Source organism: Megalops cyprinoides, chromosome 4 (genome assembly GCF_013368585.1).
Source record: "Megalops cyprinoides isolate fMegCyp1 chromosome 4, fMegCyp1.pri, whole genome shotgun sequence".
Lineage (NCBI taxonomy): Eukaryota > Metazoa > Chordata > Actinopteri > Elopiformes > Megalopidae > Megalops > Megalops cyprinoides.
In genome coordinates, this window is record NC_050586.1 from 22,984,822 (window position 1) to 23,011,282 (window position 26,461).

The 26,461-nt window shown below is 40.8% G+C and overlaps 1 protein-coding gene across 1 annotated transcript in view; it reads left to right on the plus strand.

Annotated features, from left to right (window-relative positions):
* Nucleotides 1-26,461, plus strand: part of si:dkey-215k6.1 (transmembrane protein 132C) — a 165,473-nt gene that overhangs the window by 82,169 nt on the left and 56,843 nt on the right. The window contains exon 3 of the mRNA XM_036527031.1: nucleotides 4,636-4,776. Coding sequence (XP_036382924.1) covers nucleotides 4,636-4,776 — 141 coding nt within the window. The remainder of the gene's footprint in view (nucleotides 1-4,635; nucleotides 4,777-26,461) is intronic.

Sequence of the window (26,461 nt, forward strand, 5' to 3'; positions counted from 1 at the left end):
GCAGATCATTAAAACCCAAGCGTTCCCGTGGACAGACTGCCCACAGAGGGCCCGCGCTGTTGGGTCCACGGGGCCAGTGCCTATGACTAGGATAACTGTTATTGTTACTGCTGATGCGAGTGGTTTGCTGCTGCACAACAGTCAGCCCTCGGTCCACACGCGTCACAGTCTGGCTCAGGAATCCAGGGAGCTGAGACAGAAAAGTAACACTCAATGCTCCGATCAGCATTGGTTTCACAGGTTTGCTCTCTGTATTTCCCACCTTATTTGATGTTGAAATACTAGGGTTACTGATCTATTGTGTGCACTCTTCTCTGGGAAAGCTAACATTTTACATTTAACAAAAGTAACAACAACTCATAGCCCAATGGGTATTTATTCTCATGCACTGAAAAGATGGTTGTTTCATCTTTATGGAATTAGATGGTGAGGATCCATTTGTTATTGCTCATTAAACAATAAAAAAATTCTATTTTACAGTAGAATTAATTCTACAATAAAGTTTGCAGCAAAATTACATAATGTGAAGTGCTAGCAGATGTTCTCTTGTTAGGGTACTTGAAGCACAAACAAATGCTGAATGAAACAGCTGGTCCCTTAGATAAACTAGCTCTTTTAATCTGCAAATTAGGAGCTTCTTTGGCAATTTAGAAGAGCGTCTTTAAAATAAAGATTTATCCCAGATTGGTCACAGTTTACTCCTAAATCAGGTCTGCAGTTTCAATCAATTCTGATTGAACTCAGAGCTCCTATATAGATGTTTTCAGTACTTATACGTGAAGAACACATGAATTTGAGTAAATTGCAATGATAGTGTCCATACATCTGAATCAGTTCTTATTTTCATAACCCCTCTTTGGAGGTGTGGTAAGGAGGATAAAATGAATTACAGGATGGTGATGGGACAGTAGCAAAAATAAAATCAAACTCTGTGTCTTGCTGTTCATTGTTGAGGGATGTCCTGTGAGAATTTGCATTGTCATAATGTAGCTGTTAGTGACGTAATAATGATGATGTAGTGTTACATCGTTCTGCTGTAACTTTATGACAACGCTGTGCCAGGACTAACTTTCCCACTGTCCCAAAGCTGTGTCGCTGTGCCCGAACAAACGACCTGATTGCGATTTCAAGAGAATGCGATTTTCATTTCGTGCCCGAATTTCATTTGCATGAAGTTCTTCAGTAAACAAAAAAAGCTCTGTTTGCTCACAGTTTCTGTTTTCATTTTGCGTTGAGACACACACGGAATCAGATGGAGAACATCCCCGCTTGATACAGCGCCCGTGATGGAGTGTTTATGTGAGACGTGTCTTCGCCAGACAGCAACAAGCATTGCTGAAGGCTTAGAATTGACTCTGCTCAGGCGTGAACTGTCATCTTTTCACTGGAGTTCTGTTTTTGTGGCTATCAAACATCCCTTCGTAAAAGGGGACCTTGAAAATCCAAATGTCAGATTTTTTTTCCCAGCGTGAATGATGTGACACATTGTAAAGGACTCCCACGGTGTTCTGTATGTCAGGTGGTCACAAATACAATTTGAGGGATTGTGCTGTGATTTCCCTGCTATAGCAGTAAATCAAAAACAGGCTGGGGGGTCTTGTTTTTATAAAACTTGCAAATCGATTGTGTAAGTTAAGTAAAGTACAGGATGATGCAGTAAGTACAGGAGCAATGCTTGCTTCCCTTAAGATTTTTGAGTGGGCCATTGCTTGACAGATTTATTCATTTGTCATCTACAGTAGGAACTTTTTAATGTATACTTAAAGTATATGGATTTTGGAATATGCATTTTGCCACGGTTTTTTTTCACAAAAGTCCTGCTACATTTAGTAGGCTAAAAAACTGAAAGCCGCAGTCTAACTGCAGCACCTTTTGGAGGGCTATGGATGGGTGGGGAGAGGGGGAAATAAAAACGGTTTGCTACTACCTTGTGTATCTTCTGAGTATCCTCCACCCAGGTATTACCAACATTGAAGACTGGATCAGCGGGACAAGGATGGCGGGTCAGAGTGATAGAGAGGATCTCTCTGAGCTTCAGCTTGTTATAAATCTGACTGCTTCCATTTCACACCTCTCCCAGAAGGCTTCAAGGTAAAGCGCGGCCCAGACGTATTGCCTTGCAAGCCGTTGTTCCTGCTCTCTGGTGCAGATTTACGGCCGCCTGCGGAGTGAAACTCTTTCTCCCCCGTCCGTCACAATGTTGCTGTGTCCTGGCACTCGGTCACACGTCATCCCTCTCAAGGACCCAGGTCCTCGGATGCCTTCTGTCCTTTTCTCACTCTCCTTTCCCCCTTTGTGCTCTCTGGTACCATTCCTTCTTAGAACTTCACATCTGAACTTCCAGGATGGGCGAACATACAGGGGAGAAATTAGTATCTAGCAAAGGGTGCGTGACATCCTGAAAACTCATAGGCTCGTGTCCCACATGAATCGAGTGTGTGGAATATCTGCGGATGTGTGGGCTCCTATGCAGCAATGCTTTGGTGAAATCAAAGGCCTGTTTGTGCCAAGATGCATTTGAAGGAGCAACTGTTACAATAATAAGAGGTGGCATTGCAATGACAATATGGCTAATTGGGTTGCAGTGAGAGTACTTGACTGTCATGGCTTTGGCTTGAAGGTATAACACTTCAGCTGTACCCTTGAGCAAGGTGCCTTCACAAGAAATTACGCTGTATGCATAAGTGCATAACTGTGTAAGGCACGCTGGATAAGGCTGCGTGATAGAACAGTGTGGTAACAACAGAACTGGCTGACAAAGAGAATAGCTGGAGGTATACAAGTGGCTGTAGCCCTGTAGGTACACGGATATTGAGAAGCTGCTGGCAGCGTTTATTTTTTCACTCAACTGTCATGTTTATGTGTTCGCGGCTCACTGGTCCTTCGGCCCTCTCCCTTTCTCTGTCACTCTGTCTCTCTCTCTCAGATTAGCTGGAGATGGTGGTGTGTTTGAGGCCTGCCAGTGCAGGGTGATTGATGGGCCTCACCACTCACAGAGTTCTCTGCAGAGGTTTGCAGAGTGCCTTGCTTGGACAGGCTCATCCAAGGGAATCCTGATGTGTGTGTGTGTGTGTGTGTGTGTGTGTGGTGGGGTGGTGGGGTGGTGCGAGGACAGACAGCTACATCGTCTCACATCAGAAGCTCCACGTTTTCAGAAAAAGTGAATGTCAATTTACATTCCAAAGCCTATTTACATCAAGGTTTTTATTAACACTGGCCTGTGGTGTGCTATGTTATGCTGCTGTGTATGGTGTGTGTATCTGATGTGCTGTAACTGGGTGTTGTAAAATCTCCTTGGCCAAATAAAGATAGTGATGAACTGAGCTGAATACAGAGCCATGTTGTCACATTTTGAATTGTCTCAGATTTAAATCAGTATTTTTTAGGTGCAATAAAATTAGTTTGTTTTTTGATACAATTGCACAATAGATGGTATATTCTGATTGAGCATATGTGACATTTTTGTTTTTAATTTGTTGTGTATTTTCCATTTAAGATACCCCTCAATTAATTTGTGATTCACTCAAGCCCTTTCTTTAAAGCTACTAAAAGGTATAGTTCAGATCCTCTGGATTTATTTCATTATTTTGCTTATCCTATTATAGGCTCTGTACACCATTTGCTTTTATTGATTTTTGTTTTTCGGCCCAATGTTTTTCTTTTCTGTAACTTCCTTTGAAGCGAATTGTTTTAAAAGAACATAAAACGCGTTGCTTGTAAAAAGACCCCAAACAAAATAAAGGAGCAGGGAATTGATTTTATGTAACAATTGCCTTAAATTATGAAGCAGTGGTTTCAGAGGGGAGTTGTCGCTGTTTTTGTGCTTGAAACCGGGCTGTTAAGGAAGTCAAGGAAAACATTTCAACAGTGAAAAGTAATTGCTGAACCATTGTTGAATGCGAAACAAAAGCACTGTCAGGAATCTTTCCTTGGTAGTGGGGAGGAGAGGTCTTGATGATCCCTCAGGAACCTGCCTCCACTGGCAAAAGGGAAAGTGCAAGACAGTAGAGGATGCTGATAGCGCAGTAGGCCTCTGAAGAAAGGAAGTCATGTTGGTGCTGTTGCCAAGGTCGCCGCCACCTTGTAATAACTTGCACATTTAATAAACTCCCCAAGTGTCTTGTCAAGGTGATGAATAGCGAAGTCGGGCGGCAGAGTATCAGAGGAAACCACAGAAAGGGGGAAAGGGAGGGGAAAAGGGGAGTTTCTGGACAGAGGTAGGGAAACACATCACTCTGCTTGGTCCAGAACTGAAGCTGCACAAGTTTTAATATCACATTTTTCGGTACAGTTTCGAGATTATGAATCTGATAGTTTTTTTCTTTTCCCATACACTGAAACGAATTGTCTGTGTTGTAGTTTGTATGGTTGCAGTTCAGAAATAATAAACACATGTATAATGAGGAATGATTTCCTTCATTGTCCTGAAACCATTAGTTTAGTTTTTTGTACCATCTAGTCTTTTAATTACTAACAAAAACCTTGAAAAAAAATTGAAAACTTGCGTGTTGCTAGATGGACTGTTAATGATCAGTTCAGTGTAAAGGCTTGAAATTTCATTGACCAGACCAAATAGACAAACGTATGTCTCCTGTAAATGATAACCACACGTGCTCTCATCTCTCTGTTCTCCAGAGCCCTGTTCAGAGAGGGAGTGAACTTCATGGAGGTGAAGCCTAGCAACTTGGGCTCGTGGGAGATCAAACAGGAAGTGGTCCCTGGGAGTTCCAGTGTGTCCATTATCTGCCAGAGGAAACCAAGCTCTGTGGGGGACAGGTAAGGATCTTTCTGGGTTTGAACAAGGGCTTCCTTTCAACCCAACCTTTGTCTCAGAAATCATGTTTAATTTAAGTCCATGATTACCACCCATCTTCCAGTTCTGATATAGCATGCTTCTTTTTTTGCTACATTTAACTTCATGTCTGTAAAGACGACAGTTGTACTGATTTGTACCACAGCTGGCCACAAGCAGTCCTCAAAACAATTTGCTCACAGCTTGTTGCTGTGTAAGAAATATGGACACCATAAGCCAGGTGATCAGGTTGCAGTTGGTACACAGTATTTGCTTCTTCTAGGATTCAGGCTAGAGGAAATACACCTGTTTAATTACATTTTATTGCAATGGACAAAGAGGAAGCAAACTCCACGTGTAAAAACCATCCACTGATGGCTCTCAGCCTGTGAAATTGCTTGCTTTGCTGATGACCGAGGCTGTCAGGGTTTCACTGGGGGGCTCAAGCTGAGCAGGAGATCTCTGCCCTGCTGCGCAGTTTGGGAGCTCAGAAGACAATCACCTCATGGTTTTTGCCACCCCTTCAGCTGCTGTTCTAATAGGCTTGCATTCTGTTGCTCTCTCAGGGGCTTGGTGTAGCTTCATCCAACCCGGGGCTTTCCTCTCAAGGCCCGCCCGCCCACCCGCCGACATGGAGAGCTTCTAATGGGCTAGGTTGGGGATCGGGATGCCTGAATTTATGAAGGCCTGTCCCAAAGGCGGAGGCCACAGAAACCCCCTAGATGGGCTGTGTGGGAGATTTATGACCCCGTGTCACACTAAATCTGTCATATTGCCAGTAATTGCTCGGCCCCTGTGCTTTAGGTGTTTATGTGGAAAGGAAAATTGGTTCTTGGACCTTAATGTTTTTTTCTGATTCAGTTGTTGCAGAGAGTTTGCTGGTGACAGATTTAATAACAGTAAAAAGGAGCTTTATTTATTCTTAAACTCCTTACCCTCTCTTGAGCACCATCTACCTGCGCAGTGAGGAAACACACTCTGAGTTGATTAGCAGCGAGGAGGAGAAGCCGTATTGACGACTGACAGAGAACTAAGGTGCGTTGAAGTGGGTATTGATAGACCAGTTGCTTTAAGGTTGACCCGTTCCATATTACAGAATACCTGAACATTGTTTGTATAAGCTGAGCCATGCTCTTTCAATGCTATTTTTAATAATGCTCAGTTACAACATTTCATCTTTTCTCCACATTTCTGAACATAACTGACATTTGGTTACTAAATATTTGTCATTTCATTTAATAAATTGTGTTGCAACTGCATCTGCCTTCAAAGCAATATTGCAGGCATTCACTGATCATATACTCACATTTAAAACGTTACCACTGTGTCAGCTCCTCAGGCAAATGCAGTATGAGATGTGTTTCTCTGTTACAAAATGATAGTGAGGGCTCACCAAACAGACAAGATCAGACAGAGGTAAACCCAAGATTATTGATTTACAGTCAGGGTGCATCATGCAAGCATAGATTCCTGTTGCTCTTGTGGTTGCTGGCAATTGAAAGTTGTAGAAATGAAAGGTATCATGAGCTTATAGTAATGTATGGCTGGGGGTGGCTGGCTGGGGGGGTTAATGCTGAATGTGTCGCTGAAACCACAGTATTGATCGGCTGATGGCCACTGTAAATAGGGCTGAGAGAACCCCTGGCCAGATTCGCTAGAGCTACCTGCTAAAGCATCGCTCTCATCACTCTAGGGAAAGCTTATTAAGACCACCACCTGCAAATTAGCAGCAGGGAGGGGAAACAGTGTTATCTTTTATTTCAGCCAATACCAATTAAAATGGAATTATCTCTAGAACATGCCGTTAGTATGAATTGAACTTGAGAACTTTGATGGCTCCAAAGAATGCTGCAAATGTTACGTGCCTAAAGCAGCTTTCCCACCGGTTTTTGAATGGAAATGCACCAGTTAAACAAATGAGATGGAAGAGGGAATGGCGAGATAGTAAGCTATATGTAGAATTTGACAACAGTTTCAGCAGTAATTTTCAGTGATTTCACAAATCCTGTCACACAGGAAATAATTCCATCAGAATGTGTGGCATGTTTGGTGCTAATTACAAAATTAACTGATTTAAAAGTATCCCTTTCAATAGTGTTATGGTATGAGTAGTTAAGTAGTAAGTAATAAAATTAGCTATAAAACTTGCCTTAATCAGGTTATTCATCAAATATGAACCTCAATTTACTAGAATTTTCAGAACCTTAGAAAGAATATCTCATTGTGTGGCCTTTAACCTCACTGAGCTGTGCTGTGATTCCACCTGCCTCTTCAGTGATTAAACTGGAATTTATCAAGATGACTTAAAGGCCTTTGCAGAACTAAACCACTTGTGTGGGATGAACTAGCACAGCACTGTTGGACTGTCGTGGATAAACAGAAGGCATAAACAGTGAGGATCAGTTACTCTGTTCTCTGATTGGTTACTCTGCAAAACCAGTGAACATGGATCACTGCTCCAGTGGAATTGTAGACTTTTGTCCATCTGTTGATTCCAGAGCTAAAATAAGATGCAGGGTGGCAGTGTAACATAGTGGTTATGGAGCAGGGCTTTTAACCAAAAGGTTGCTGGTTCAGTTCCCCGATAGGGCACTACTGCTGTACCCTTGGTCAAGGTACTTAACCCCCCACCACCTCAGTAAATACCCAGCTGTATAAATGGATAGCATGTAAAATTGTAACTAATGTAAGTTGGTCTGGATAAGAGTATCTGCTAAATGACAGTAATGTAACATCATTTGCTTCAAATACCCAGTACAAATATACAGTATAAATGACCCAAGGCTCACAAAAGTTGCCATTAAAGCAAAGAGTGTGTTGTCATATTAGAGACAATGGAACAAGCTTAACTTATCTTTGATGAAATCCTGATGATGGATCACTCATGAAGAACTCTCCTTTTCTCACCTGTTGGAAAGGGATTTATTTGATCTTGGCCAGGCGGTTGTTGCTGTTTGGACATGTTGCACCAGTAGGAGAGGCATTCCTCTTTGTCAGCACATACTAAGAGTGATTGTTATTGATAAATTGGACATGATGGATTGCCGGTTGAATCTGATCACTCGGCCTGTCAGAATGGACAGCTCATGCATCATGTGTCTCCCTCTTAACCTTGATGTCCACTGAAATGTGTTCTCTGTACGTGACCCAATATTAGAGGAGCAAAGTTGCGGCTGTTTAGCAGAGTGAAGCAGAGTACAGTACCCTGCTTTATAAACAAAAGCCTGATTGTCTTTTACAGGAGGCGTGAGTTCCAAGGTGTTTCACTTTTTTCTTTAAGGTTATAAACAATTGACATGTATGTGGAAGCAACTTGTAGAGACAATTACAGTAATATTGCTTTCTTCTTACAGTTGTCTGAAAGGAAACATACACAAGATAAATATTCTGAAGTATTTTATTATTCTAAGAAAAACTTGTACTGCTCTCCACAAAATGTTTTATACCATTATTGTAAGAATCTTCAGAAGAAGCTTCAAGAGAAGACTTCAGAAGAAGTGCAAAAATATCAAAGCACATTTATGTACGTACAGTGTTTGAGACTGTCTCAAAACAAGAAGTATCTCCTTTTAAGGAGTGTATATGTGCAGTGCAAAATTTGCATCCCTCCCAGATGCCACGTAAGGTCATTATCTTCCTCTGTGGTATCTCCTCTTTCTGCTTGTCCAAAGGGACTTAGATTGAAGGGCAAAAGGCTTGAGGCTCGAGGCTGAAGGAAGGCACTGAATATGTTAAATAAAAAAAAAAAAAAAAATATATATATATATATATATATATATATATATATATATATAAATATAATTTTTTTTTTTTTTTTTGGCAGAAAATGTGTGACAGAAAGCGATGATCAGAACAACCTCCTCTGACCTTCTGTCTGGGTGAAAATGTACTTTGTAAAGTGTAAATGTATAAGTAAAATAATAAAATTTATAAATCCAACATGAATACTGACTATGTATGGAAAACCTTAAGGTAGCTCCGGCATAAACTGTATGAGGAATAGTGTGCTTTTGCTTTGTTTTCCTATGGCTCAATTTCATGGTCCAATTAGTATTTTTAAGACAGTTTGGCCGTAAAGATGATTCATGGGAACTGGTTTTATTTATTTGTATAGCCATACTTCTGTATTGATGGAAAAAAGTATCCAATGATAAATCAAGACTCACTCACAAGAAACTGGAGAACACCATTCCTAGATAGATAAAATCCTGAAGGTGTAAGATTTGCTTTTGTGACAGTAATTGACATACCTGAAAGATCCAATCAAGAAATTGTTATAAAAGATCCAATCAAGAAATTGCTATAATCATGTCCAATCAGTGGGCACTTCATACATAAGCTTGAATGAAAACCTGCATACCTGAAACTCTCTAGATCTCAATGTATGTTGACCATCCCTGCTACAGAACAATTGTTTTTGTTGGTAATAAGCAGTAGACTGTACGAGCAGTGATCTTTTATTATCCATGACTTCTGACTACTAGGTCAAGGAAGCTACATTTCATCACTCAGGGGAGTCAAAAAATGAAAGAGCCCGCAATTAGCTGCCTGAGGTTCTGAAATATGTATCAATGCAATATGCATGTTACAAGATATGCTGTGCGTGTGATCGTCCTGGAAAAGCGTTTACATGGGAAACGCAGGAGGTCGACCAGACAGACAAGTTAATTTACTCTCTCTCCAGGGATGAATTTGATGATAAGGCTTTCTGAATCTACATCCATACTTCTTTGAGGCAGTGTTGTACTGCTATACTGAACACAACAGCAATTGAGGTGAGCTGTGTTGTAGCATGACCTAACGGGCTTGTCACGTTAGAGGGCTGACACGAATATGGAATGAAACGAGAGGCTGAGCGCATGGAGATATGTTAATGGAAGAGCGGTTAAACAGCACCGTTCCAAGTGGGTGGACTGAAGGGTGAGTAGAGAACCAAGAGATCCACTCACCCAGTTGATTGCGCATTGTGTTATAGTAGGAGCAGTGCCCCTCTAAACAAGAACTGTGGCTATTTAAAATTGTGGACAAGGTCACCTCCAGGGGAGAGAGGGATTGGCGTAGTTTGGGATGCACCGGACAGGGGAGAGGGCAGCATCAGGGCTGGGAGAGGGCCTTCCCCTCATTCCGTGGTGGCAAGTGCGATAGACTGCTGGATCACGAAAAAGATGGAAAGCACTTCATTTCAGAGATGTTTCAAAGTACTGTGGGGTGTCTGGGTCCCTGAACCTGTCTAAAAGATGGGATTAAATGAAATGCCAAGCTCTGTGCATGCTAGATTTCCCAGTATCGGCACAGAGACAAACTGCAAAACTAGGTACAAGAGCAGAAGTACAAAATCTATATTTATAGAGTGCATCAAATCTACCAGACCCACATCAGCCTTTTTTTTTTCAGCTGGGCATTTCTAGAAGGTTATGGAGACATTGTAAAATGTAGCCAGAGCATGAGTGACTGCCGCTGACATATTGGAATTAAACACCACAGTATGTCTCTGAACCACTCAGAAATGATTCATCTCAGCTTATTTTAGAGAACATTATATTCTGGGGGTTCAAAGTTGTGATATATTTCACTCACATTTGGCATAGTTTGCTGTGAGGTGGCAGAGATACACTGATTACAGTATTTCATATGTCGACCTTACTGGCACTAATCAATGAGCAAATTTTTTTTTAAGTTGTGTGAATTTCAAGTGGGTATTGCATAAATGAGCCCTGTTGTTTCTAAACACCTTCAATGTCAGAAAAGAACTCTAATGACATATGTTAGTTCATGATAAAATATTAGTTATTAGTAATTATTATCTTATATATACTAGATCTGTATTTTCCTTTATATATGTGATGCTTTGCAGATATTGGAGAGTTTACAATCAGTGCAATTTTACAATATACTCCACAACACTGTAAAAGGTTTCATATATGAAAGTGGTAATATTAGTTTTTTGTTATATAATTGTTTTGTATTTGACACACTTTTTATTTATACACTTTTTATTCTTCGCTTTTTCAATTTCATATTTTCACATATAGTAGGCCTTTGTTGAGAAAAGCTGTTCATATAACCTGATTAAAGGAATCCCAAGTACAGTATACCATTTACAGACAATACCAGGTTGATCATAAAATAGTGTTGGTTTAAATATTTACCCTGTGAGTGAATGGGAATGTTTTAGAGCTGTGATGTTGGAGGGAGAGGCCTGGGAATACTTCATGAGGTGACACACGGTCAAGTGTCTTGGAAGACCCTCCCTTTGGGAGTCCCTCATCTTTCTTTGGGCCCTTGCAGAGCATGTGCTTGTTAAGGTTGTGGAAGGCCCTTTGTTTTTATTCAGAAGGCTTGCCTCCAATAAACTGGGGCGAGTTGACCAGAAAGCAACCTCCTTGAATTGCGCATGACCCCTGGAGCTTAGCCCAAATGGGCTATTCTAAACTCAGTTGGCCCACGTTCCTGAAGTTGCTGGCCAACTGGCCCCAGGACCTCCTTTTTGCATACGGTTAATGTGAAAATTTGGGTTTGATGCTGCAGTGTTGGAGTTCAGTGGGAGAGGGTGGTGGTGTGGAAAGGGGGGCTTGGGGGGCACAGAATGTTTGCCTGTGCAAAAGCCAAACTCCCCAGTCCACGTGGCTTTGATTCACCCTAACTGTAGTGTACTTTGCCCTTGAACTTTGAGGAGCAGATTAAACAAGTGGTACATTTTTTTTTCCAACAAAACAAGAGCATCTGAAAAGTGCAACAGAAGAAAAGTTTAAAAAAAACTTTAAACTGAAAATTTCTTGAGGGCCCAAGCATCTTTTCTGTATTCTCTGCTGAGTCAAATGACCACTGCATTGTGATCTTAGACAGATTTACTTCTGCACTGGACACCCAGATGGGTCTACAGGAGACCCTCTCCCCTGCCACAGAGATCTCACCGACAGAGGATGTGGCCAGTTTGTGGTTCTGGGCCACCATCTAACACCAAGCTGGAGGTCATGGCTAGGAATGGAGTCGATGGTGCTTGTGCCTGCAGTTTTATGGAGCATGCCTAAAATAGCTTCGGGCTGACTGGCTCTCCCTCTGCACGGCCGACACGTTACCCTCCCCCAGAGACCCCGCTGTGGGGATGTGGCATAATTAAGGGCCTCTCTCTGCGCTCCTCCTGATAAACCCGCTCCTAGGAGGGTAGGTTTCACTTTTTTGTGCATTAATGTCAGATTGAAGCCACTAGTGTGAGGGGCCTGAAGTCCCCTGTGTCAGGTGCTTTAATTTCCTTCTCTGTTCCCCTGAACCCTTAGCAAATGGTGGCAGTGTTGAGACGCCTGCTTTCTCCGTTAATTAGGCTTTTCATCATCCAAATCAAACAGAAAAACCCATTCCGTGTTTGTGACCTCCAACTTTCCTTGTGTCCGGGTAGGCCCTGTTTGGGGAATTGGAGCTGGGAATGAAACTTCTTCTTGCACATTTTGATTGCAATTGTTTTGTCTCATAAAACCACAAGCATTTCTTATGGCCCAATTCCATGAAGCAGACAGAAAGCAGTGTGCACATTGTAAACTTTGCTGTGCGGAATTGTACTAAGTAAATAAATAATGTTGCATTTATAAACATTTTATATACTGTTTGATTTTAATAGTTGTATGAAGAGTGCCCAATGCCCACTAACTGAATTACTGTCAAAAGAAATTAGGTAATTGATTAATCATTTATTGGCAAACATATTGAGTCTGTGAAGTAAGCACAAATTTATTTATAGTGGTCTAAATTATTTAGCATGGCAGTCTAGTTAGAATTCTTGTAGACATCTATTTGGCTTTTGGGGACATTTTATTTTGTTTGATGAGAACAATTACTGTTTCGCAGAACACAGATAACCCCTTGGTAATTTCTCGTGGGTGGGTTTTTATATCCCGCTCACCCTGTGGGCAACACATTCATACATACATTCACACACACACACACACACACACACACACACAGTGCACTGCAGCACAATACAATCTGATTCACAATCATGCTCCAGTTAGTCTTTTTACTTTGCTGTACGTTTACAGCTGATCACAGAAGCAAAAAACAAATGCTGAACTGCACCTGTTATTTTTGCAAAAGCCACCAACAAGGATGCATTCCTCTCCTTGTTGCATGTCACCAAGTGCATACTAGTTCCCATATGACTAACTCTGACAATACCTCAGATGCCTGAATGTGTTATTAAAGGGGGCAAAATTCTGTAATGAAACTATATAAGACCAAAGTCCTGACACATGGGGGACATCCTATGATGTTTTCCTCATTCTCCAGCTGATGTGTGTTAAAAGGCCTGATGCTGGAGTAGTTTAGGAGCACAGAAGTTTACATAAGTGCTTGTAAGAGTGAATGCTGTGTAGTTGAGTACCTTTGTCCAACGTACATTTACAGTTACTATTTAGAAAAGATTTGTATGGTATACAGTATTAAGACTGTGATAATAAATAAATAAGTAAATAAATAAATAATGTTGATGATGTATTCACAGTGCCTTTCCAGGGTCCAAAAAGCATTAAACAGTGAAGGGATAAATCATCCCAACCACAACCAATGGTATACCATCCATCTGGAGGATGCACAGCTGCCATTTTGCCTCAGAATGCCCTTGGCATATCACCTGAAGTGGAGAGAGAAGGAAATATTTTAGCCATTATTACATTGCCAGATTGAAGATTGAGTCTGATCAGGGATTTTGCCAGGGCACCAGGGAACCCCCCCTACAAATGTCACTGCCAGCAGCAACCTGTTTCCTCCACCCAAGTCCTAATCAAGTCCAGCCCCACTTAGCTCTAAGCATAGAACAGGAGAGGACTGGGAAGGCTGCTTCACTGTTTAATCGAAAAAATTGTTGTATATAGCCCCTTTACTTCTCTTTAAAATTCATTTCATATCTTCCAGTTTATTTGTTTCTGTGCTGCATATTGGAAGTTCATTTATTGCCATCTGTGGTTTTGTTATTAAATATCTTACATTTGAATTTTGTCCTAATTATTAATGTCTGTTTCATAAAAGAAATGCTCTTCATTGGTTCACTTCGTCTATCAGATACTTCCATCATTACCGCACTCAACACAACATAATCGGTCAGACTCTAATTATTATCATTTTTTACATTATTACTATTACTATTATCCATCATTATCATCATTATCATTATTATTACTCAGTGTATTACTAGGAATTGGAGCATTGGTATAAGTATTAGAAAAGGTTTCAGTCTTATGCCATGATTATTACTATTATGATAAATCATATGGCCATGAGAATAATGCCGAATGTAATTATTATAATAGGAACACAAGCCAAACAGCATCTTGCTCTTTAGTCCCATTGGACCATTATTTTCAAGCAGTGCCCTAGAATATACACTCACAGCACTGATAGAATGTATTGATACAGAGATTAAAAACTTTGTTATTTATTGAAAACAGACAGAAGCCTCATTAACATCAATCAACATAGTCTGGGAGGATGGAATTGCAGTGGTGGGTCCCCAGTTTTTTTTTTACTTTACTTTTGAGCACTTGCTACATGATCAAACTTCTGTCAGTAGTTTGCTTTTTCTTCTCTCTCGACATGAAAGCCCCTTTGTTGTTTCACGCCATGAGTATCCAAATAATTCAGACAGATCGAACAGGCACTCAGACAAATTCTGTCTCAGGTCCCCGTTTCAAACATTTGCCGTGAATCGCGAGTGGCTTCCTTCCGCCTTTCCCCCGTAATTAGGTTTGTTTTTAGTCCTGCATAGACACAAAAACTGTAAACAAGGAAGAAGTCCTCCCTGTAGTCATTTGGGGCTTAATAAACATCACCGGCAAAGGGCGATAATGCAAAGCATAGTGGAACCATTTGGCTGAAAATGAAATAAAGTGGAGTAATCACATCCAGAGCCAGATTTTAATTCTGCACCATTATGCACAGGCCATAACTGTCTTGCTTATGGTCTGCTGTGTGACGTATTTGGCTGAACAACAAATTGAGAAATAAAAGTGTAATACAAGTGAAAGAGAAATCTAATTGTCCAGAAAATATTAGTCATCTGTTAAATTTGAACTTGTTTATAATAAATAAATGTGGTATACCTTGCTTTTTATCATTTGGTGGTTACGCTTTGCACTACTTGGACAATTGTAATAATAATTCAAAATGTAATTGCCTTGTAATCATTAGCAATGACTATTACAATGTAAAGCATTGCATATGACCATTCCAGTGAAAACGATTCACAGTACCATCAATTTTAACTAAACAAATTTGTTTTTCTAGATACATGATATAGTATGATCAGTAACTATGTATAAGTGGTCCCTTTTATACCACAGTACATTCCTGCAAACACTTCAAAATTTAAAATTATTTTACCCCAGATACATCATGATGTGGAATTCACATTCTTGAAAAACAGGCTTGAAATCAAACATTTCAGGCTATATTTGATCTGTAACAAGTGTTTAAGTCCATTCAGGCTGCATGCTACCACCTACAACTTGTATTGAATGCAGGTATAAGTATATTTAAGGTTTTTATAATATGCTTGTTGATGCATACTGATCTGGAAATCTCTACTATTGGAAATCTATTGACCATGTTCTGTCCTACAAGTATCCTGACCTATTGATTGATGGTAAACCCATATTGATAACCTTGTAAAGAAACTAACAGTGAGACTGGATCAAATCTCACTTCTTTGAAGCCAAGCAGAACTGTTTTTGTACCTCTGATCAGCTGTGCTGACATTATGTAAGCATGCTTCTTCTACGGTTTTTCAGAGTATATCACTGTGCTTATGTTTTGTCATAAATGCAGGGCCACTCGCACATCATTGCCTCCTTTATTGGGGGGCTGTATCTCCATTTTAATTAGTATGCAAGATAAAAATGAGTACCTTTGTTATCCTCACTGAATCAAAAGCATGATCCACAGTACTGTAACTGAGTAATGCTTCTGTTTCTAACTGTTTCCATGCTCTCCACATATCCATATGCTGTTATATTTTAATGTGTGTATTTGAAACTTTGGACAGGGCTCCTTTGCAAAAAGAGATTTTATTTCTGGTAATTCTGGAATTCTGGAATTTTTCTGGTAAAAAAAGGGTAAATAAATAACTGAAATAATTGTGGTGGGTGTATGTGTGTTTTGGAGGATTGCATGTGCCTTGCCCTGCACTCCTGAGTGAGTTCAGTGGTTCAGATGGTGATGAGCAAAAATGTTTAATTCCTGACTACTAAAGTTGGGTGTTAAAAGGGAAAAATGCTAATGTGTCAACAACAAAAAGACAACAACAGTATTGGCGTAGTTATGGTGGCATTGCTGTAATGGCTCTACATGTGGATATTCATAAACTGGACTGTCATGAAATGCATTTACATTCAATCTCCATTCATTTATCATGAATTGAAATACAGGATCTCAGCAGTCAAACATACTTCAAGACACAAGGCAGTTCTGTATCTGTAATTTATATGTGAACACAAGTTGACATATAAATTGATATGCAATTGATATTTTAATCCTGAGTATATTCACATCTTGCCCATGGAATTCTTGAATTCTCACAGAAATGATTAATGACCTGTAATGAAATACAAATTTTAAAATGCTTTAGTTATATTTAGCTTTAATTACCTGTACATTGCTGCATAACTATATGTAGAGCACACACCCAGACACACATAACACACATGTTGTTCTGACAATAACAGTTTGTTATTTTGTGTTCACCACTCTGACAGTTATCAAAAAATGTACTGGTGCCAGACAGGAGTGCTGGTAACAAGAAAAAAAATCCCAATCTTCATGTTCTCATGAAAAAAAAAAAAATCTTAACACCAGCACAGAATAAAGGACATTGTCTCTGGTTAAATCGTTAATTTTAAACATAGCCTGTTCGTAAATTAAACCATTCCCCCACAGGAAAGGATGGGTTTGGTTTGACAGGGCACATATTCATATTTCATAATGTAGAGGGAAAAAACCCTGCCAGACGATCAGTGAGTCAGTCAGTGAGTAAGGAACATTACCATTTCTAGGACTGCTTAGTCAAAGCCAAAAATACTTGAGATGAAACAGTTTGAAGACTTTAAATTTACATTTATTTTCCATTACTCTTCTGAAAGTGAGTTTTCAGGCACATCTGCAGACAAAGGAAGCACTTTCTGCTTGCAGAGATGGGAGCAGGATAAATGTAAAAGCTTAGAGACGGAGGCTGAAGATGATTTGATGTCTGGTCAGTGGATTCAGACACGAAACTCCTATGTGAAGACCTTGTTATACAATTTATATGCCACATTCCTTGTATCTATTAAGAGAGTGGATTCAGGAGGAACCCATAATAACAATAATTCAGACCACAGATGTGCATATAATTAAGCTTCATTATGTTGTATTAATACGTATAATATCTTACCATAAAATATTTAAATATTTAAAAATAGACTGGTTATTCATATTATGTTTATATCACGATAACATCAGTGTCGTAGTATGTTTTTCTATTTTATATTGCAATAATGAATATCTACATTTGAGAGAATTATATGTATTTACATGAAGAGAGTCCAGGTTTCTCTTCCTTCTGTCCGTGTATCTTATTTCAAGGGCAAGCTCCAGTCCTTGCACATCGGGATTTCATTCTCTGATTCAACCAACATAAAGCGGAAGATCCCATTTGCTTTGATAAGATTGGTGTCCTGGTGGCAAAGTGCTTTGACAGCCATCTTAACAGGTTTAAGGCAGGTGACAAGCCTATTTATGAGTCTGAGCTCCCTGTCGCTCACCAGCAGTGATGGATTGACATCAAGGAGAGACTCAGATACTGGCCAATGTATCAGATCATAATGCTCCGCCACATCAGCCAGGCTTTTCTGTTGTGTGTGATTATAGATTGCTCCCCATCAATTCACTTACATAAGCCCAGGGCTTGTCCTGGCTAACCCCAGACTTTTGAAAGCACCTTGCAATCTGTGTAACCTTAACTGAAGTTCAGCTGATATCTTCTATTGGATGGTTTTGAGGGATGTCAGTTCCCTTTCAGTCTTCTATTTCACAATCTTCCTCAGTTTCCTCTCAACTTCCTTCTCATTTACCCTCACAAATGACATGAAGGTGAATAATTTACTTTCACCTGAGCAGTAGAAAACAGTCTGTACATCCATTAATTCAAAGATTAGTTTTAACGATTATTTTTAAGGGCTGTGATGTCACATAGCACACCCACAGTGTCAGCATTACATGAAACATATGTACTTTGTTTGTGCTACATTTGTGCTCACCTGCGCTGTTTGAGAGAGCATATCTTCACCTTATTATGATTATTGTAATATCTAGCATCCTTTATGAAGTGTGTAATGTCACTCATCATCTCTGTGTCATCAGACTCCCATCAGCATGGCTCATTAATTTGTGCTGCCTATGTGCTTGTCTGTGCTGCAGAAATGAACTTTTTTATGGTGGTAGCAGTGCTTGATAGCTTTTGAAAGTTAGGCAAGACCATTCACTACAACCATTTTTTTCATTCTCCAGGCCTTCCTCTGTGTTTGGCTGACTGGAACTGTTTCAAACCTTTATGCTATGACTGTAGATGCCTTTGCATTCCATTCATAGATATTCCTTTTCACTTTTCGTCTCATTTTGTACCACCTTGTGTGCTTTATGCCACAGATATGGGTCATTTTAAACCTCTAAAGAACATGCTCATGGAGGAAGACATGGTTTGGTTTTTGGAGTAAGCAGTTGGGCTGAAGCGGGTCTGTAAATAGTTGCTAAACATTGCAGGATGTTGGCTAACAACAGCATGTCCACAGTTAACCAGATAATGATGCACAGGGAGCTGGTAAAACACATGTAGGATAAAGTTAAATTTAGCAAAAACAATGCAGTTGTAACATTAGTTAAATGTAATTAAATTGTATGACCGTCAGTCACTGACAGTCGCCATTGTCTTAATGACCATGGTAATACGAGATTATAAAAGCATATCCATCTCCACTGATCTCAGACTGACATGAATAAAGTATGATTAGGGTTGTTGCTTTCCTCCTTGAATCTAGAAATGCATTTGGTTTCCCACTGTGCAAAATTGCCAGCTAAGGCATGCTGTTTGCAAGAAAATAATAATGTGATTTTTTGTCTTTTTTGATAAATGAGAAGTTAAAATTTTAAAATCTTGTATACCTTACTTGAAAACAGATAGACACAACAGACCAAACTACGTAATATGGCCCCTCTGATGTCACTGCCGACTGATCAGCTTCAATTCATTGGCCGGCAGTAGGATGAACCTGCCTGATAAATGCACTCAAGCACCCATTAAGGTCTACATGCAAGGCCAATTTGCCTATATTTGGCTTTGAATCACTGCAAGGCACATCACTGGCTGTGGCAGAAATGCACTCGGGACTAATTATCAGGCAGGTGCGATTCCTGATATTTCCATCAAAGGACAAACAAGCATTAACGAGCATTTGCTTGGGTTTTGGCTGTTGCCATGTGATATTCCTGACAAAACACTGCTTGCACTGATTGTGCAGGGAATAAGCTATCTATAGTTTCAGTTGCATTTCAATTCAGTAGGTAAAAGGAGGTTCAGGTGATTTTACATGGCCAAAAGCAGAGAATTTACTGGTTAGTCTCTTGCAAAAAAGGGAACAAATTCACAGTTTGTACAGAAATGTTATTTCACAGTTCACTGTAATGAGTTAATCAAGGAAAGACTAGATTTCAAGACTTTGTGTAATAGACTGTAATCAGGGGCTGTAGACAAAACCATTACTGTAATGCAGGTCTTCAATTATTTAAGTTTGACTACAGCTCAACTCAAAAGTGCTGTCTACTTTATTCTGAGTAAGAGTGGAAGGAGTTGATATTTTGAAAACGAAATGTCCTGTAATCACACATCTGTTGATGATTTCTCTGTTTTGGAAAAAGAAAAAAGTCTTAAGTGGTTGGCAACAAATATAACAGTAGAGAGATGTTTTATGTTGGAAGTTAAGCAAGAAAACGACACAATGAATAAAAGCAACGAATAAAATTGTCACACCTGTGAGGATGTTTTTTGGATTAAAAATGAAATCTCTATTGCGTGCACTCTGCTAATTTTTTTTCCTCTGTGCTCCTATTCAGTTACATCGGACTTCTAAGTAGATTTCATTGTCTGCGCTTTCAAAGCATGAAGTGCTGTTTAGGTGTTAAAAACAACAGTATGGCCCATAAAATATTCAGAACGCATTGAAAATGAAGAGAAGGAGTCACACATGCAAGGCAGATAGGTCCAGATATGATTACGCTACCTTGCTGTGTTTGTTTGTTTGACTGAGGGAAGCACAATTATCATTTATATATTCATATTGGCAAATCAAACCTCAGCCTGGCAGCCTGCATCGATGCTAATACTCACACATTCTGGGAACGGATGACCCTGTTAGGCTTTTACTGTTGCAATATGGATAAACTGGCACTCTCCTGGGTTCAGCAGTCCCATCCCACCTGCTTTCCCTGAAACCTTTGGACCAGGAGTCCAGGGTCCCAAGGGTGGCATGTCGTTACTTTTTTGTGCGTATTTATGAACATGTAAAATGCGACAGCCCTGCGCATCACAACATGCCATGCAACACTGTAATTGTTACGTGTTCTTTTATGCATGCAACCCAGAGTGCTGCCTCCAGAATGAACTCTCCTCTGAGTTGTCTTCCTCCCTTTATGTTTCCACTGAGGCACGCCTAGTCGGCTGGTTCACACGGCGAAGATGAGCAAACAACCAGAGGTTACAGACAGTTTGCTCATCACACATGCATGTCACACATATGTGTAACATGCAAGCAGTGAATGTGTACAGCCTCTGCCTCAGCTAATGGCTTTTTGCTTGCAAAATGTGCCCTAAACGTGCTTGTATATACTGCTGTGTTAATATACACTTGCTTTATGTATGTGTTTTGACTGCTAACAGGGTCTGAGTTGGTAAAAGCTGAAATGGTGAGACAACTCCCTTGAGCCAGATGCACTCCTGTCTTCAGACTCATCTAACGCTGGTCCACCTCCCTGCCTTCTTTGGCACAGCCGATCCTTCATATCCAAACACATGCATTGCGTTGTCTCTCCTCATTAGATCAAATAGCGCTGCAGTATTTGTGAGGGGTTTCTGTGGCTTGGCCACTTCCAGATGATGCCGGGAGCGAAGCTGTTTTTCTCTTTAATTATTATCACTGTGCCAGTGGAACAGGCGAAATCCAGATGGTCCCCCATGCATGAAATTAGTATCTGAGTGAAGCCTGGCTCATCATTACAGTATGTGAAAAATTGGATCTGTGTTGGTAAAGTAAAAAAAAAATTAAAAGTTGTGCCGCTCACGGTGGGTATGTTATAAAGGGTGTTCCTTACACGCTAATAGTGTCATGTATTATGCGTAAAATAAGGGTTTGCTGGTTGTCAGGCTGTACTTGGCAATACTTTGCATGTGAAAAGATATAATTGATCCTCAGCCAAGACATGCCAGAGTTGTGTAATGATCGCGGGCCATTACCCAGTTTCCCCAAAAAACAGTGCCCTCATTTACATGCCTTCAGGCCACATCAGGCTGCTCGCAGAATCGAATGCCGACGCACATTAGAGCAGAAAGGGGAAACGTTAGGGAGCGCTTAGCGCTAAAAAAAGGCAAATCGATGCTGCGCCTGACAGAAAAGTGGACGGGCACAGAGAGCGAGGGGGACGGGGAGCGGAGAGGTGGCGCATCTGTATGCAGGGTCTGGCCCTATTCTGTCTGCAGCCTGTCTAATTTCTGAGGCGCGGTGTGGACGTTGGCCCAGCGTTAAAAATCAAAGCAGGTTAGAGGCAGTCGCAGCAGTCAAGGCTTGCGACACTGTGACGGTGCGTTTCGAGCGCTGTTAAAGTGTGCCTTCACGTTGGTCCCTTCATGCCAGTGCATCCGTAATCCAGTTTAACGTGACGGGCGAATCAACTTATGAGCGCAGTGTTTCAAACGCCGTGGCATAAATTGAAATGGCACATGATGACTTGACACCTCTTTGGCGGGCTGCGTTATTGGATCCGTCCGGTGGATGTGGAGGTGTGCGCCGTAGCTGCCGCCTTTTTATTGCTGTTGACGTGTCTCCTGATGTTGCTGCTTTGTCTCAGTGCTGGCTCTCGGATGGACACAGTAGACCATTGCCATGGTGAATGCACGCGCACACACGCACACACGCACACACACATGCTCACGGGTGGTGTGAAGAGTTTTCACATTTAATCCGCCCAATGTTGTTGAAGGAAGGAGTGCTTCCAATTACCGATCTATTTGCATTGGCCTTCATAACAGATCTGACAAGAGTGCTTCATTATTTAAAGAGCAGTCATACCATTAAGGTTTTAACCTTTGCGGCATGGTGAGAACGCATTACCAATAGAAAAACAACAGCCAACAAAACGTACGGAGCAGGCTCCGCATTGTGGCGGCCTTTGAAAGTGACTAGCACTCACTGATAAAAAAATAAAATAAAATAAAAAAAAATTAAAAAGAACATTCTGCCAATATTGAAGTGGACTTCTTTCAGTTGGAATGGTTAAAACCTCGCATGGCTTTGATTTTGGTCTGATGAATCATAATTTGTTTTCGCTGGCGGGTAAATGTTCAGTCTGTTGGGTTTGCCACTCTTAAAAGCATCTCGTTGCTCAGCAAACTCTGAATAAGTAACAGGATTGAATCCGACACTCATTGTCCCTCCCCAATCTCATGTGCAGCCGCGTTCTCTTAATTTTTCAGCACAAACAGTGGAATCCTCCCAGACGGTAATGTGCACCCCTGAGATTCTCTGTCACTTTTCTCATATCAGGGGGAGGCCAGTCTCACAGTTTCATCCATGGGTGAAAGCAAAGGAGGAAATTCATTTGTTTGTGTTTTTAACAGAAATTAAATGACAGTACGCATGAGCAATGAGCGCATTTAAACGCACAGTGTGACACATTTTTAATTTGGAATAGAGGGCATTTGCACTCCTGATAAAAAATAAAAGGCATTTATTCAAATTTGAATGTCCTGCTTGGCTTGCAGTGCAATTCAGTTTCATTGGTTGCAGACTGTTTTGCCCCACCCCACTTTAAACATTTACCCAGAATATACCGGTGCTTAACTCTCTGCACTGAATTCTCTGTCTTATCCCATTTAAAAATGTAAATTTCTTTTGATAAACAGCTTTGTTTGCATTATGCTTGCTCATAATACTGTCTGGCAACCAAGATGTTCCAGGATCTCATCACTTCAGTCCTTCAGGCCGTATCAGTATGAATTGTTTTCGGGGGTAAATTATGTTGGTTAACAATCTGCCTCCATTTCCTTAGCTTTAATTCTCTACTTATGCAAAACAATATTCAGAACAAAGAGGGAGATAAAAGGATGAGATTCCACCTTTTCAAATCTTGGCCAGTAAAGCTAAGGGTTATGTGCTGATACATTGCTTTCTGTATTGGCAATAAGGTAGTAATTTTAAGTCTTGCTTTAATGCACACTACAATATGATATCAGCAGAGGCTGATGGTAAACTGTGTGCAATAATAATGAAAGGGTTTGAAAGCAGTGGGGGTGACCCTTGGAAGTTTGAAGGTTGTGCTTCAGTAGATTCTTGAATCATAGACACATAAAAATATTTCTCTTGTGTTTAAGGCTCGGAGTAAAAGCTCTGCAGTATGACTTTAGCCACACATTGGGCTGGACTGGTGCCCTGGAGATACATGTTTTTCCATTAATAGCATTGCTCTAAATTCTGTTCGAGTTAAAATCAATAACCTTTTTCCTCAAAGAGGAGCACTCAGCCTGTGTGAAATGGACGGTCGAGGGGCCTGCAGTGCCACCTCACCCCTCCATCCTCCCATCCCTCCCGCACTCTAGCATGCATGCACATTACACCCCAGGCTCTCTCTGAAGAGGTCCTACTGTAGTGTTGCTGGACTTACGCCATAGACCTGTGGGCGGCTCCCAGTACCCCAAGTGACCTTTATTATGGCCAGCGCTTTAGCAGCAAATTAAGGAATTGGCAGTTGCTATTACAAATGCATTATGTCTGATGCTGCCTACCAGCCCCCGTCCACTGCTCTGTCCACAGACACCCGTTTGACCCAAAAACTTTCAGAGGGCCGCTGCTTTTAAACCAGGCCAAGCAGGCTGACATTAGCTGGCCTTAATTTAACGACGGGCAAGATCAAATCAATTTCGCTGATTAGTCAAGTGATAAGCAGCACCAAAACGATCTTGATGTCTCCCCTGGGGCGCTGTGGCCAGATCCCAGACCGGCACTCTAAAGTATGGAGATGGATTTTTCCATTCCCAGAGGAGATCCTTCCATTAAGAAGTCTTTTTCCATTCCCCTTCTGGAATGAGGGCTGGAAATTGGAAGGTTCAGCTATCATCACCTTCTGGGTTCCAGAAAATCCTAACTTACTTAATCATCTGGCCTTAGTCTATGACGATACAGAGTGTCGGCATTCACTACAGCCATTATTGAACCTTAATGCAAGTATCTCTTCAAGCATTATTTTTTTGACAGGACTTTGGTCCCTTCCAGTATTCTTTTACAATGGGCAATGGGCCTCTCAGCAGCATGTGCCAGTTTGACTGAGAAACTGAACTTCTTCACTTCCATTGGCTTTATGCTGGGGGCATCTGAACTGTTGAGCACTGGCCTTGATAAATATAAATGGCTATGATGGTAGCATCAGAGTTTTAATTTCCGCTGGCTTGTGTCTGGATCTGAGCCCCTCTCCCTGGCCTTGGGAGCACCTCCCTGGCCTGGTTATCAGAGTAGGCTACCCACTGCATCACCCTCCGTGTTCTACTGTCCGTTTTCCCTTTTAATTGAAAACTCTGAATCCATCCCCTGTCCTCCGGGGCCAGGCTTTTTTCCCCCTAATTAGTCTAAAATGAAATAGCTCTGTATTCAGTTTGATGTAGCTACTGTAATTGCCTGAGATGACGTGAAAGGCTGCCCTTGCAGCTGGCCAACCAGCGGGCTTGCTCCAATGTGGCTGTGCGTGATGAGGTCTTGTTGGTCCTAGGTGGTGGGAGGAGCTGTGAGATATGGGACGAGGGGCAGAGGGGTCCTTCCTCAGTGGTGGGGCAGACACTGACAGTAGACAGGCAAGGGGCAGGCTGAAGTGGTGCTCCCATGGAACCAAGATGTACCACAGCAGTCAGAGCGGGAATCTTTGGGGGGTTGGTGTTTCCGAGGTCTGAGTTTTCCAGTGACAGGCAGCCTGATACCTGGCCCAATTCAGTCAGTTTGATCCGTGCAGTTGCATGTTTTAGTCCCCGAATATACGCCAGTATTTATAGTCCCGGCAAGCGGAGATCGACCTCTTCGCCTGTATCACAGTATTTTCCCCCTCCGGTTTTTTGCTGCATATTACTACTGGGACCATTGGAAGCAATTTTTCTTGAAAAGGACTCATTGAATACAAACTTTCTCCAGGATTCATTTTTTCATGGTTCCTTAATTTTTCAGTGTATTTTTGACATTAAGGTTTACAACGTTTAAAATGGCAAGGTTTAAAATGGTTGCGTAAATGGTTGCATGACAATTGGCATTAAAATGTTTGAACCCATGATTATTAAAACATTGCCATGAAAAATCTGAATGTGTGAAAACATCTGCTGTACCACTGAAAGTACTGATACCTGAAATTTTGTGACTAGAGTTGTCATGTGCCCGTTGCCTACTGTACAACATTTTATTTTACTCTATTTAAAAATGAATTTTCCTTGATGAAAATATTTAAAGTTGTAAAATAAAAAAATAATATTTTGGTGTTAGACATCTGATTGATAATACTGTAGAGGAAAAAAATATAAGTACATATTTTAGGTACATATACATATTTTTTTTCTGAATCCCTAACTGTGAAAATATGTTTTGACTCCATCAAGGTATCCAACTGTGTGGGAAATTAAATCTCCTAGCACTTAAATCCTTTACTCATCTTCTCTTCCTTTTTAAATGTAGAAGAAATTTCTAGAGACATGTTTCTGCATTTTATATTATTATATAGTGTCAACCTGTCATGTACTGTATGTAAGCACACACCTGCAATAAAAGCTAATGTACTGTAACTGTGATTTTGCTTCAAGGCTGCTTGTTAGATAACAAATTGTTCAACTTGGAAGTACCACAGAGATATAGAGCCACTCTTTATCGTACCATTTCACAGATTTCTCACTGAAATGCCAATTTGGTGGTTATTCATCTGTGGCTCTTACTGGGGAAAGGTTTAACTCAGAATGGAAAGGAAGGCCCAAATCAGGTTTGGATTTGCTTCCGTGGAATTCTCCCTCCTAGCTGCACCGTGACATTCCTTCTGACACATGCCTGCCTCTTGAAGGGAAAGAGTTGTATATTATTTCATACCTAACCCTCTGTTGGACTCTTCGACATTCATAACAGGATAAGCTTTTCATTTTAGAGAGGGGGACTCATAAAATCGGTCCCCTGATTTTCCTTTATGGAAAAAAAAATCAATCGTTTACATTCTGTTTTCTGCATTATGTTGGCAATGAATTTTAAGCAGAGGGAGGCTTGTTGTTTGTGGCACAAAGGCCCGGCAAAAGAAAAGGACTCTATTAAACGTGCCTGCATACAAATGAAGCGGGCCCGGCACAAATGCCTGGGTCGAACTCCTGAGTCTAAT